Source organism: Rhinatrema bivittatum, chromosome 11 (assembly GCF_901001135.1).
Source record: "Rhinatrema bivittatum chromosome 11, aRhiBiv1.1, whole genome shotgun sequence".
Taxonomy (NCBI): Eukaryota; Metazoa; Chordata; class Amphibia; order Gymnophiona; family Rhinatrematidae; genus Rhinatrema; species Rhinatrema bivittatum.
In genome coordinates, this window is record NC_042625.1 from 102,018,855 (window position 1) to 102,034,421 (window position 15,567).

General features: G+C 44.8%; 1 protein-coding gene across 5 annotated transcripts in view; it reads right to left on the reverse strand.

The window, feature by feature from the left end:
• PPIE (peptidylprolyl isomerase E) overlaps positions 1-15,567 on the reverse strand; it is a 154,118-nt gene that overhangs the window by 124,686 nt on the left and 13,865 nt on the right. For all 5 annotated transcript variants that reach the window (XM_029570970.1, XM_029570968.1, XM_029570969.1 and 2 more), the window contains exons 5-7: positions 10,154-10,235; positions 9,531-9,628; positions 9,272-9,395 (exon numbers count right to left, since the gene is read on the reverse strand). In XM_029570970.1, coding sequence (XP_029426830.1) covers positions 9,272-9,395; positions 9,531-9,628; positions 10,154-10,235 — 304 coding nt within the window. The remainder of the gene's footprint in view (positions 1-9,271; positions 9,396-9,530; positions 9,629-10,153; positions 10,236-15,567) is intronic.

A 15,567-nucleotide genomic window follows, 5' to 3' on the forward strand; every position in this document is an offset into this window, starting at 1 on the left:
CCTTGAGAAGAAACAGGAATTTCTACCCAGAGAAGCAAAAAATAAAAACTTTTTCGTGGACCTGAAAACCAAGAACCCTAATGTACTTTGTGTCTGCAGATGACGTGCAATTTTTTTTTGTGGTTCTGTTTGCCTTAGCAACTTCTCCTCTTGCTCACAACTGCTTTTGACACAGTTAACCAATCCAGTCTCTTGTTCACTGATCTCAGTGTTTCGAAGCCTTTTCCTGGACATGCACCTAACCGGTCTGGTTTTCAGGATATCCATAATGAATATGCATGAGATTTACATACATTGGAAACCCAGTTGATGCATATTCACTGTGGCAATCCCGAAAACTCAACTGGGTATGCCTCCAGGAAACATCAATCTCTCTCTACTGCCGCTTAACAGATCAAAATGTCAACCAATACCATCTACGGCTTCCCCCTTACAGTCAAACTCTTCTTTATAGCCACAGAGGTTCACTTCATGAATTATCTTTTCTTCAGATGGGCTTCTCTTCCCTTCTCTCTCCTCAGTCCGTACTGCTAGAGCCTTCTGGATAATTTGACAAGTGCTCAGAACCAGATATTTTTTCTTCTCTGAATGTATTACACATTGAACACCCCAGATTTTGATATCAGAGTCTCTTCAGCAAAAGGCCACCGGGTAATCATGACCTTTCCCTTTCATATTTCTATTAGGTACATTTACCAAACCCGCTAAAAAGATGGAAAGGTATTTTATTAAAATGTTATGCAGGGAATTTGGAAAGGAAAAGTTTACTCTTAATTGATAAGGAAAGGAAATTAAGTCCAGATGCATGGGATATGCTCACTGACCAGCAGATGGAGACAGATTAAGACTTGCTGACAGCCCTGATAAACTCCTGTGATGACCTCAGCCTGCCAGTATACCCTGTAAAAAGCTAATTAAAAAAATGTACCAACTATCCCTCCCTCGACAGAACACGCATCAAACAGATTGACACACAGACCAAGTGTACTCATTCAAGAACTTCGTTTGGCAAAATAGGGTGGTTCTGGACTGGCTGGACTCAAGGAAATTATCAGTCAGTCATCGCCAAAATCCATACCTTCCTTTCTACCCACTACCAGAACCCTTATCCACTCTCTCATCTCTTACCATAGACTATTGCAACCTGCTCCTCACACGTCTCCTGGCAAGCCATCTCTCTCCATTACAATCCATCCTAAATTCAGCTGCGTGACTTACCTGTCGCCAAAGTCGCTATGCTCCCATAAACCCTCTTCTGCATTGGCTCCCTATCCGCTCCTGCATACAGCTCAAGCTCCTCTCTCTCACCTACAAATGCCTTCACTCTGCGGCACCTCCTTACCTCTCCCCCTGCCCCACCTCCTTCTGTACTCCGCTTGTTGGATAAGTCACTCCTATCTGTGCCCTTCTCCACTACTGCCAATTCCAACCTCTGTGCTTTCCCATGTGCTTGGAATAGCCTTCCTGAACAGTTGCGTCCTGCTCCCTCTCTTGCCATGTTTATATCCCATCTAAAGACCCACCTTTCTGTGGCTGCTTTTAAATCTTAGGCCCGTGTCTTTTAGCCTCAATGTTCTTTTCTCTAACCACCGTCTTACCTTATCAAAATGCCCCACGTCTCTTGTCCTTATGTTTGTCTTATTTGATCATAAGCTCTATTGAACAGGAACTTTTTTTTTGTGAGTTTGATCAGCACTGAGTACGTTATGTAGTGCTATAGAAAGTAGTAGTAGTCATCATCCCCTCTCCATCACTTTCCACTACTATTGTTCCTGCTGTGCTCAGGTTACTCCTCAAACACCCTCACTGGATTCTACCTGCCCTGTCAACTATTCTTCCATTTGCTCCCTCCTTCCAAACTAATTGAATATGCAGTTGCTCACCACCAGTACTGACTCATTTCAAGCCACTCTTCATACACTCCAGTCCAGTTTACATTACACAGAAATAGCCCTGGCTAAAGTCTCCAATGACCTCTTTATGGATAAAACCAAAAGATGGCAGTAGAGGGAACCACCAGAGGAAACAAACAAAAAAAAGAACCGAGACAGGACAGAGTCCAGAAATCCAAGCGAGGACAGAGTATTAAGGGGTAGATAACTTACAGTATCAAGAGCATTAGATAGATCAAGGAGGATGTCTGCTTTACTCATTTGCTAATAACAGATGAATATTAGTATTGGATTTCCTGCCAAAAACAAATCCTGATTGCTCTGGAGATATGAAAGCAGGTAATATAAATTTCAATTTTCTATTACCTTGGCATCGATTTTAATGCAAGGATTAGTAACAAAATTGAGCTATAAGAAGATGGGTACAATGGATGTTTTCCCAGCTGTGGCATTCTTCAACGTTTCAGGCATACGGCCTGGCCCTCCCCTATGATTATATAAAACAGATAACAATTTGTAAAAAGTGGTATTTAGTCCACCCGGGTCTGGAGTCTTAAAATTATGCAAGCCTTGTATTACTTCCAAAATTTCTGGATTTCCAGAAAGGCTCAATTTCTCAATCTGTTGCCTTCCCAGTTTTGGTAAGTGCATGGAAGACACAAATGTAATGTCTTCACTCTCCGCTGTATAAAGCTGTAAGTAAAATTTTCAAATAGTATCCGCTATATCCTCAAGGAAGTAGATGCCATCAATGTAGATATAAATCGGGAAGCTCCCTGTGCCTGTCAGATTTGCTAACAAGCATCCACGTGTAGAAACAAAATGCTAACAAGCATCTATAGAAAAAGTGTACTTGAGCGCAAACAGATGCTGTGGTTCTCCTATGGAGCAGGTCCTGTAAATATCTTCTGGGGGGATTGAAATTGCAATCTCATTTCAGAGGTCCACGAACCCTCTGAAGTTCTGTTAGGAGTAATTTTTTTTCTAGATCTAAAATATCCTTAAGCATCTGCTTTTTTTTTCTTTTTAATGTGCTATAAAACTGAATTTCGCCTCTCCCCACTAAAAGTACCGAATCAGAGCGGGGTTGCTCATTATTAGTAGCATATTGCAACCTCTTCTCTTCCAGAGAAGTTGCAAATTTGACATCTGAGCCAATGAGGCATTTTCCAGGAAGAGCTAGTCATAGCAGATTTTGAGGGGAAAAAGGAACATATGACTGGGCTATGGTCCAAGATATATCCATAAAAGCAATTTTGGGAAATAACATTTCTGAGATCAAAACAGTTCACTCTTAGACCAGGAATCATGGTACAAAGTTCTCCAAATATCTACGATGCTCAAAGTAGAGCACAGGAAGCCCACAAAAAAAACCACTGCACTTTTGTCTAACTTCGCATCGGTCACTCAGTTCACATCTCCACCTAAGAAAATAGGTGCAGCTCCTATCTTCATTATAGTGGATGCCAATTTGACAAAAAGGAAAATTAGTTTACCTGATAATTTTCGTTCCTGTAGTACCAAGGATCAGTCCAGGACACCTGGGTTGTGACTCCGCACCAGTAGATGGAGACAGACTAAAACTTGTGGGCGGAGCCATATATGCCCCTGTGCCAGTCACAGCCCCTCAGTCTTACGGAATGTCAAAGTAAAACACAACCAGAGAAGTAAACAAAACTAGCTACAAACCGCTAATAGAACGGGGAAAGAAACACCCCTTCTGGAAACGGACTCTCCAACCGAGAGAGCGAACAAGCGGAACAGAGCAAATCAAAACACAGAGCGGACTCTCCATTACTTCAGCGCAGCACTGCGGGCGGGATCCTGGACTGATCCTTGGTACTACAGGAACGAAAATTATCAGGTAAGAAACTAATTTTCCTTTCCCTGTACGTACCAGGATCAGTCCAGGACACCTGGGATGTACCAGAGCAACCTACTGAGGGTGGGAAGCAGAGAGTCCCGCTCGGAGTACCCTCTCTCCAAAACCCCCGGAATCGGTAGCCCGGACATCTAGCCGGTAATGCCGGACAAAAGTATGCAACGACTTCCAGGTGGCCGCCCTACAAATCTCTTGAGGCGACACCTGAGAAGCTTCCGCCCAAGACGCTGCTTGAGAGCGAGTCGAGTGAGCTCGCAGCCCCACGGGAAGAGGTTTTCCCCGCACCAAGTATGCCGAACCAATGGCCTCCTTGAGCCAACGAGCGATAGTTGTTCGGGACGCTGCAGCTCCTTTCTTTGGTCCAGAGAACAGGACAAATAGATGATCTGTGACCCGAAACGGATTAGTGACCTCCAGATATCGGAGAAGGGATCTCCGCATGTCAAGCTTCCGTAACTCCCTCTCTTCGGTAGCAGAGGAGTCTCCGCACGCAAAAGCGGGCAACTCCACCGATTGATTCACGTGGAACGACGAGACCACTTTCGGAAGAAAGGAAGGAACCGTCCGTAAGGAAACCCCCGAATCGGAGATACGCAAGAAAGGTTCCCTACAGGACAGGGCCTGTAACTCGGAAACACGCCGTGCCGAGGCAATTGCCACCAAGAAAGCCGTTTTTAAAGTGAGATCCTTAAGAGTTGCGCGTTTCAAGGGCTCAAACGGCGCCGTGCATAGAGCGGAGAGAACCCAATTGAGGTTCCAAGCCGGATAAGGAAGACGTAACGGGGGGCGAAGGTGCTTAGCCCCCCGAAGGAAACGAGCAATATCCGGGTGAAGCGCCAGAGACGTACCACGGACCTTACCTCGCAAACACCCAAGCGCCGCCACTTGGACCCGTAGGGAACTGCACGCCAGACCTTTGGCCAGACCCGCCTGGAGGAACGCTAGAACATCAGAGATGGAAGCCGAAGTGGGGTCCACCCCTCGCTGCAAGCACCAGTCCTCAAAGACTACCCAGACACGGACGTAAGCCAAAGACGTTGACTGCTTCCTGGAACGCAGTAGCGTGGCCACCACCGCATCTGAATAACCTTTTCTCTTCAGTCGATTCCTCTCAAAAGCCATGCCGCGAGACAGAAGTGATCCGCATCCTCCAAACAGACGGGGCCCTGATGGAGTAGGGCCACCATTCCCTGGAACCGAAGGGGGGCCGCTACTGCCAGTTGTACGAGGTCTGCGAACCACGGCCGGCGAGGCCACTCCGGTGCCACCAAGATCACGTTGGCCGGATGCAACTCTATGCGCCGTAGAATCTTGCCGATCATCGGCCACGGGGGAAACACGTAGAGCAGCACATCCGTCGGCCAGGGAAACACCAACGCATCGACGCCTTCTGCCCCCCGCTCTCGACGTCGACTGTAAAATCGCGGGGCCTTCGCGTTGTGCCACGTGGCCATCAGATCCATGTGGGGCACCCCCCACGTGTCGCAAATGAGAAGAAACGCTTTGTCCCCCAGCTCCCACTCTCCGGGATCCAGACGATGACGGCTGAGATAGTCCGCCTGCACGTTGTCTACTCCCGCAACGAAAATTAAACAAAAAAATTCGAACGGCCTCCCCCCGTCGGCGGCGCCCCCCCCACGAGCAGCGATGCGAAGCAAGAGAGAGCCGGCACAGAAATAAAAACAAACCTTTTTTTTTTTTTTTTTTTTTTTTTTTTTTTTTTTAACAAAAACACCTGTCGCTGTCCACGGTCCTGGAGCCCTAATCCAGCAGGGGTGAGTGAACCGGGCTCCCCGGTGTCACCCCTGACGCTGCTACTAGGCCAGCTGGGTCCTCGACCCTAGCAGCGGCCTCAACCAGGGGGGGGTGGTCCCCTCAGAACCTCACAACCCCCCTGGGAGGCAGGGCAAAAGGGACCTAAGGGACAATTTAGAAAATTACACAAACAGAAAACACCGTAGCCTAAACTGGCCTAAAGAATAAAAAAAAAAAGAACCGACCCTGACGGAGTACCAGAACCAGGGCAGGCAGGGCTGTGACCGGACCTGCACCATCTACTGGAGACAGAGTAAGACTGAGGGGCTGTGACTGGCACAGGGGCATATATGGCTCCGCCCACAAGTTTTAGTCTGTCTCCATCTACTGGTGCGGGGTCACAACCCAGGTGTCCTGGACTGATCCTGGTACGTACAGGGAAAAATTGATTATATTGATTTGGGGTCTATACAGAGACTAAGACAGCCATTTGTCCAAAACGCTTGCCTCTTACTATAACGTAATGGCCTTCAGGATTGGAATAGCTCTGCTCCATGAGAATAGCCACTCCACACATCTAGTAGTCCCCGAGGCAGAGAAAACCTGAGAAATCCCATGTTCTGGCTCCAGTATGTGTCTTTCTTGCAAGAAAATATTACCTTTCAGCCTATTAAGTTGGGACAAAACTCTCTCTTAATTGGGGATCCCAAACCTCCAACATTCCAAGACATTACTTTAAGTTGGGACCCCATAATTCAAGAGAGAGTTAAGAGTACTAATAAGAAATGTATAGCCAGTGACTGAGAACTGCATCGCACAACTACAAGCCATGCTCCACCTGAGTAATACCACTGACATAATGAAACGTTTTGTACAAGGTCAGCTCGCCCTGCATAACCGATAATTACTTCCTCCCTTGCACTCCCCTTAACCGAACCCCCAAGAATAATCGTACGCACTCTCTATCCTCAGAGAGCCAGAGACACTTACTGGTGCCTTCAGGTGTCATCCCCCAAAACAGAAGAATTATAGCGGCAGAGCACAGCTCTCCCCTGACCAAAATAACGCAATGCGTAAGTAACAGGGAAACACATTACCAGCAGGGTACGACGACAGCTAGCAAATATGTAAATCTACAAGTTTAAAAGAAAAGGACGGAAGACATCAGTAAACTCCAGAGATTTTATTTAGAAAAGCTTGTGCTGAGGCACAACTTAGGTGTTTTACCAAACTCTCAGCTTAGCCGGATCTCCCGCTTCACCAAAGTAGAACAAATGGGAACAAATGCCTTCCTTTGATTGGATGCTTTAGAAGAAAAATCTTGAAATAAGATATTGTCATCTTGGTATCTTCATTGCTTTTGTGGTAAGCTTGCAGGCAGCCTCTTTGTGAGCACCCATGGGTTATGGCGGTTAACCTGCGCCGCTCCCACGCTCAGTTTTAGTCAGGCTTTCTAGCGCCAGTCGAAGAGCGCCTGGCAGCCATGCTTCCAAAGTAGGTAGTAATTTATTCTCTATTATGCACAGAAGTCGCTCCTAGGCGAGCGTTCCCTGCATCTTCCACTTTCTCAGCTTGATCAGGCACTCAATTTTCTATTGTTTGGCTGCTGTGCCACCTTCCACAACGTTAAATCTCCCCTCCACCTGGTCCGTACGAGGTCAGATTTCAGCGATAGCATTTAACTCCTAAAACCGGCGCTGAAAGGGAATCCAACTTTGCATGTAAAGTTGCCACCACATTAGTGTCTTGGTGTGGACACGGAGGAGTTTTCTTTACCAGCAGCCATTTTGTTGATAAGAGGTCACAACGTCTCTTCTCTCCCCCCCCCCTTTTTAAATAGGGGACCTGGTGCTCATACCTTTCAAGTACTGGCACAAATCATCAATATCAATGCTACAACTGAAGCCCCTCATTCTGCGATACACAAGCAATAAGCGATTTGGGGGGCGGGGGGGTGAATGGCACCCAAAGCCCAGGATTATGAAGCCATCCGGGTCACTACATCACATGACCCAAATCTTTTTTAAACCCAGCTACACTAATTTCACTAACCACACCGTCTGCCCTGAAGTTACTACGTAGCAATGAGTTAATAACCTGCCCTGAAGTTACTACGTAGCAATGAGTTAATAACCTGCCCTGAAGTTACTACGTAGCAATGAGTTAATAATCTGCCATGAAGTTACTACGTAGCAATGAGTTAATAATCTGCCCTGAAGTTACTACGTAGCAATGAGTTAATAATCTGCCCTGAAGTTACTACGTAGCAATGAGTTAATAATCTGCCATGAAGTTACTACGTAGCAATTAGTTAATAATCTGCCCTGAAGTTAATAAGTAGCAAATTTTAAAATCTGAATGTACATTTTTTTAGTCAATGCCCAATTAATCTCTGGAATTCATTGTCAGAGGAAGTGATTAAGGCAGTTAGCGTAGTTAGGTTTAATGAAAGGTTTGGACAAGTTCTTTGGAGGAAAAATCCATAAACGTATTAACTCAGTTGACTTGGTGAACTTCACTACTTATCCCTGGACGTTAGCAGCATGGGATCCTGCCAGATACTTGTGATCTGGATTGGCCATTGTTGGAAATGGGATACTAGACTTGATTGACCCTTGGTCTTATGTTCTTAGTGAACGTTCAAGCAGATCTGAACTCCGAAGAATGGACTCTGTTGCCAAGGACTTTTTCTCATGTAGTAGCCCGACAGGGCAGCCAGTGTTGGAGTTGATGCATCCAGCAAAAAAAAAATGCAAATGTGAACAAGAGGGCGACAGTCAGGGGGCTGAATATATTAGTTCAGACATGGCTGCTAAAAAATCTGCTGTATTTCCTCTGTGGAAGCTGGTGAGCAAAATTATTCTGGAGGTTTCTAGACATCAGGGCTTGGTGATTCTTGAGGCTCCAGACTGCTGAGGCATCCTCTGTATGCGGACCTAGTCAGGTTATTGGATGCGATTCTGTTGGTGTTCGCTATCCCAAGGTCCAGAGATGCATGAAGATCTGGCTTAATCTTTGTCTTGCAGCTTGGCCCCTGACAGGTTTCATTTCATTAAGAAAGTAGATTTTCAAAGAGCGATAGAAACACTGAGTTTAAAAAAAAAAAGTGTTCTACGTCCTTGGCGTAGAAGAGAATTTGGTGAGCTTTTGAAATCTCTGCCTTGACAGAGAATTGCTGTCAAAAGGCGGCTTTGGGGCAGGATCTCTCTCCATTTTGCAAGAAGGTTGGGCTCTCATCTCAGTGAAAGTACAAGTAGTGGTAGCTGCATGTTGTAGGGGGTCGTGTCTTGGGGGGACCTCTTGCCTCTCATCTGGATGTGCTTCTTTTTCTAAGGGAGTAAACCTCATCAGACCTGTTTCCATATTGGAATTTGCATTTAGTGTTGAATTCCCGGACATTGAAAACTTCCACTGAGCGCCCTGCACTTGACCCTTTGGCAGATTTCAGAATTGCAAACCCTTTTTTTATATTTTAGAATAAAAAATGGGTAAGAACTGCACAGGTCCTGAAGGTGTTTTCCCCAGAAGTTTATGAGAGGAGGGGATTCTCCACTTCATGGCTTAGATGGAGAGATTCTCTTGAATGAGAAGGGGGGGGCTCTTTTCTCTTAAGTTATGTGAAGCTCCACACGAAATGTTATATTACGCCATATTTTATTCACGCTAACTGGTCACATAGCAGATTCTGCCACATTTATTCACATACACTGTGCTTACAATGCAATAAAAAAAAACCCTTTACCTGCACTCATTGGGACAACATCAGAGCGGAGGAGGACTCGGATTCTGCCTGCTGGCTTGTTTCCAATTTTTATGTCTATGTAAACCTGAGGATTGGCTCTTGATTTTTTAGCTGGCGGCTCCCTCTGAAAGAACACAAAACCATAACAGTCTAGATCTGAAAGCTACAGCCAGTTTATCGTTTGTCAGCAAAAGCGATGCCTCTGGTCTAGTCCCCACTCTGCCCCTGAAATTGCTTTATTGGTAGCCTTGCTACTTACCTCTTCTGTGACTGGCTTTGGAGGTGCTGAGCCTTCCTCCTCCACATTCTCCAATGTCTTCCCCGAGAACTTTTTCAACCAGTCATCATCGGACCAAACTGCAGAACAGGAAAGGAAAAGGTTTGGCAGCGAGCAGAATGGATGCCAAAGGAGTGCACTTAACATTCGGGATGGGGAAGCGAGGCAGAAGGATCCAAGACGTTTGAGAATATTTGAGAGCATAAAAACGTGACTACAAACTGTGAGGCCTTTTAATTTGGGACTTAAAGTGTTCGGCATCTCTATTTCTTTCCTCTAAAATGTAAGCTATGTTATACTGATCTGCAGCAAAGTACAAAAAATATTCAACTCTTATCCACAGACAAAACACTGTTTCTGACCCTTGAACCTTGCTGGTCTTCAATGAAGTGGCCTGAGAACCAGGGAAGCCAAGGCTCAAACCCTATTTCTCCCACTGATGCTCCTTGATCAAATTACCCTCTGGGGTGAGGGGAACTAGTTACTGTACCTAAATGTAACTCATCTTGAGCTCGCAATAGGAAAGGCAAGTAATTATGCATCCAGCCTGCAAGGAACATCCTTTTAATTACTCTCAATGTTATCTGCTTGTTCTCTGAACTCACCAGCTCTGGAAGAGCCCTCTTTAATTCTCATTGGTTTGGCCAAGTTGACACGAATTGTCCTTCCAAATAACTCTGACTCATTCTGTAGAGAATTGAGCAGAAAGGTGTGAACACGTCTGCTAAAATACAGAAACAATTCAGTTCAGTGAACACACAGATGTGTTTCTCAAGACACAAATATATATGACAGGTCTACAAAACCATGAGAGGACTAGAACAGGTAAATGTGAATTGATTATTTACTCTTTCAGATAACACAAGGGCTAGAGGGCATTTCATGAAATTAGCAAGTAGCACATTTAAAACAAAATCAGAGAAAATTATTCACTACTCCATGCACAATTAAACTCTGGAATTCATTGCCAGAGGATGTGGTAAAGGAAGTTAGCCTAGCTGGATTTAAAAAGGTTTGGACAAGTTCTGGAGAAGTCCACAAACTATCAGATTGACTTAGGGGCAGATTTTTAAGGGAGTGCCGTGGGGTACGTTTGTGCGTGCTACCCGGCGCGCACAAACGTACACCCGATTTTATAGCATGCGCGCACTGCCGCGTGCATGTTATAAAATCTGGGGTCGGCGCACGCAAGGGGGTGCACATTTGTGCGCGCCGAGCCCTAGGGGAGGCCCAATGGCTTTCCCCGTTCCCTCCAAGGCTGCTCCGAAATTGGAGCTGCCTCGGAGGGAACTTTCTTTTCCTCCCCCAGCCCTACCTTTGTTCTCTAAGTTACGCCTGCCGGCTGCAGACGCAGCGTCCCCTGGCACGGCCGCTGTGCTGGAGGACTCGGGAGCGCCCCAGGACATACGTGCACCGCCGAGCCTATGGAAAATAGGCTCGGTGGTGCGCAGGAGGGTTTTTAAAGGGCTGCCCATCTGTCAAGAATGGGTGACTGTGGGTCCTGCCTGAGCCTAATTAATCTCTTTCTTGACTCCTGGTTTTTCTGTGGTGTTGGGGAATTATTTTCTGAGTAATGCAATGTGGGTGTAATTCTTGTAATTGAAGCTAATTGATCTTTAACCTCAGTCAGCTCCTTTCAAGGAAGAGAGTTGTGCACAGATTGGGCAAGCTCCAAGTCTCCAGATGCTTTCCCTCAGAATAAAGGCTCCACAGCAGTTACATTGGAGAGTCCTCATCTTGGTAAATTTGATTGGTATTTCCTTTACTGTTAATTTACTAATTTATCTTGCTGCTAATGTTAAGTTAGGCAGTCTTTATTAGAAAACAAATCCCAGGGGTGGGTGGGTGGGAGTCGAACAGTTTAACCTGGGACAAGCTGGGTAGAGCAGGACACTTCCTGGAACTTTAATAGTCCTTTATCTATTAAGAACATAAGAACATGCCATACTGGGTCAGACCAAGGGTCCATCAAGCCCAGCATCCTGTTTCCAACAGTGGCCAATCCAGGCCATAAGAATCTGGCAAGTACCCAAAAACTAAATTGGTCCAGATAACAATACATAGAAACATAGAAATGACGGCAGAAGACCAAACGGCCCATCCAGTCTGCCCAGCAAGCTTCACACATTTTCTCTCTCATACTTATCTGTTTCTCTTAGCTCTTGGTTCTCTTTCCCTTCCACCCCCACCATTAATGTAGAGAGCAGTGATGGAGCTGCATCCAAGTGAAATATCAAGTTTGATTAGTTAGGGGTAGTAAGAACATATTAAATGATCTCTCAGCACTTATGTGCCAATATTAAACAGATTATTAAAGACAGCTCTACAATAAGAGACATGCAGGTATACTGAATCTTAAAGCAAACAATTAGCAAGGAACCAGACCAATAATATACAATACCAGACCTAGAGAAAGGTGTGGACAGAGCAGTACTTCTACCCAGAGAGCCCAGCTATAATGGAGCACAGAGCACTGTTAGAAGGAATAGTGAAAGAACACACAGCAGTTTTGGGGTTTTTTTGTTTTTGTTTTCCCCAGAGAGAGCACAGATTATGAATCAGAGCTCTAGAAAAAGAAGGGATAGTGAGACAGCAGTTTCTTTTTACACAGAGCAGAGAGACTATGAATCCGAGCACTAGTAGAAGGAATAATGAAAACACAGTACTCTTTATGCACAGAAACTCTACTATATAATAATTTCAATTTTAACACAGGCTTATCTGCACTGGAACAGAAGATTCCTCTCTTGGGCTGTGCTCTAAGCAGCCTGTAATGTTGCAGCCGGTTCAGATCTCACAGACCCATATCATCATCGCCCAGTTTGGGACTGACAGCCCCTGATGTCGATACGACAAATCAGCGGATTTAAGAAAATTTTCCTATAAAAAGCAAGGGCAGCTGCAAGCATTGGGCCTTTCCCAAATGGCAGCGCTTGAGGAAGATACGTCCACGAACGAACAAGAGGACTCATCCTCGTTCGACGACTAATTGCCGACCAGGCAACAAATGAAATGATGGTTCTCAGAATCATGGCAGGACCTGCAAGCTCACAAAAAGAGACAAAATGTCTTCTATTGAAGAAATTAAAGAAGAGATGGCGGAAAATGGCCACCGCCTCTTCGAGATCGAAACTAGGACGGACATCAAAACAGCGCAAGAAGATTGTTCTAAAATACAACAAGAATTGAATGCTTTATCAAAGTAGAAGACCTTGAAAATAGGTCCTGAAGGCAAAACCTCCGTTTTCGAGGCATACCCGAATCCATGGAGTATCTGGACTGCCAGGCGGTAGTGAAAAAAACCAGCGCCATGCTGCTAACATCCCCGGATGCTACGGAGGAGATCTCCATCAGCGACATACGAATAGACCGAGCACATCGAGCCTTGGGTACCCGTCAAGGTAATCACCCATGGGATATTATTGCACAGTATCATGATTTCTCTATAAAAGATAAAATAACCAGTGGCCAGAAAACATACTACATGGTCATGGGAAGGACATGAAATAATGATTTTTGCAGACCTAGCCCCAGTTACAATTTGCAAGCGCCAGGAATTGAAAATCACCACTGAAACATTAAGGAAAGATAATGTGAGATACAGGTGGCTATTCCCATTTGGACTTGGCTTTACACTGAATGGAAATTTTCACAGGATCAGAACAGTGCAGGAAGGAGCTACCATACTAAAAGAAGCTGATATGCCGGATTTAAGGCCCCTATGCATACTGGTCAATCGTCGTGAGGACATTCCACGGTGGCAGAGGCTCAAAAGTGGACAGCGACTGCGGCGCAATCCGGAAGATCGAGCATCACCTGAATCTGTCCATGGATCTCAACTTCTACTTGGACATCTTAATCTGAAGGACGTATTGACAGTATCAACAGGCAAGCCATGGGTAGCAGAATATAGCCAGCGCAGCTGGAGTGACTTTATGGGTAACGTTTATATAAGGAAGAGATCAAAAGAAACTTGTTAGAAAAGTTAAGGGTTGTTTGGGGGGAGGGGGATGACTGAATCCTCTCCTGAAATGGCATACAGGCTACAGAGCGAGGGCCTGTTTGCCAGGGAATCGGGACTAGTAGGGAAAGTCCTGCGATGGTCAAAGAATTCAGAGGTTAGATGGATATCTACGGGGGGGGGGGGGGGGGGGGTGTCAGTACCTCTCTCCCTTTACATGCACCTTTTAGTTACTTAGGCTATAGCAGATATAAGGAGACACGGTTGGCAAATTCCAGGGGGGTTTCTTTTCATTGGCAAAAGCATATTATGGCTGTAAGATCTTTAAATGGCTGAACTGCAAATGTTATCCCTTAATGTTAAGGGATTAAACTCATATAGAAAACAGCAATTCCTCTTTGCTGAATTGAAGCAACACCACATTGCAGTAGCTTTTATACAGGAATCACATCTCAAACGCAGACGTGAACACACGATGAAGTCCACAATTTTTCCTCATCAATACTGGGTGGCCTGTACAAAAGCTAGTAAATATGCCAGAGTGGGGATTCTCATTCATAAAGATATAATATTTGAGCAGTAAGCATACATATCTGATCCGGAGAGTAGATATATATTACTTACCATCACATTAGGTGGTGCAACCTATATTTTCCTAAATATTTATGCACCTAATAGTAATCAAGGATCTTTCTTTAAAACATTAGAAAATGTAATAGCAAACATCCATAGGTATGCAATTCTAATAGGGGGAGATTTTAACTTGACAATAAACCCACATATCGACAACAGTAAGGGGACGGGGACGACCTCCAGCAAGGATACAAAGATATTTAAAGCCCTCCTTGCTCAGCAAGGGTTACTTGATACATGGAGGATACAGAATCCCACCTCAAAAAATTTTACATACTTCTCCCGGGCACATCAAACTTACTCCAGAATCGATTTATTACTCGTGGATAAGGATAACAATGTGATCAGACCTTATATAAACTCTATAACATGGTCTGACCATGCAGCAATAGGATTCACACTCGAGTCACACACTATGATAAAGGTACTCAATATTGGAAACTTCATGAAAGCTTAATTGACGATGAGGCATTCTCACTGACTCTCAAGGGAGATATACAGGAATATCTAGCTCAGAATGACACTGGGAATGTCACACCAATGACACTTTGGGATTGTTTAAAATCAGTGCTCAGGGGTAAGCTAATTGCAAGGGTGACTTATGTCAAAAAGATAAGAGAAGCTGAAAAGCGGAAGCTACTGGCACAGATTAAACAGCGAGCAGAATCTCAAATGCACCGGCTCTGCCAGAAGACCGACACGCCTAGATCAATGTAGGAAACAATTGGTAACATTAGAAGCAGCAGCAATAAGCTCACCATTTAGAGTTATCAAAACAAACCCATTACGAGGGGGGTAACAAAGCAGGAAAACAATTAGCACGTAAACTGAAAGTAAAACGTTCTCTCAACAGTCAACCTTAAAGATGAACAGGGTAAATTATTAACAAATAGCGAAGTCAGAATGATTTCTGCGCTTTTACACTGATCTATATGCAAAGGACAGAGCCATAAACCCTGAACAGATTAAAACATGCTTACTTAATGCTTTACCCCAGATATCACAATCCCAAAGAGACATTAGATAAGGAGATCTCCAGGGCTGAAGTAGCATGGGCTATTAAAAAAGTTTAAAAGCGGGCAAATCCCCAGGCCTAGACGGCTATACAGCTGCCTTTTATAAAAAATACGCTGATCAGCTCATCCTTCTGCTATTAAACATATTTAATTCTTTGAGGGGCACAGGGAAAATCTCATCAGTAACAAACACAGCTGGAAAAACAATTCTGGCCAAACCTGGTCGAGACCCAACACTCTGTGGATCTTACAGACCAATATCGTTAATAAACTTAGATATGAAAATACTAGCAAAACTTCTAGCAAAGAGACTGAATTCCATTTCACCAGTTAGTGCACTTTGATGAATCTGGATTTATTCCAGGGCGCATGGTGTCGGATAATGTCCGTAAGACAATTAACTCCATCT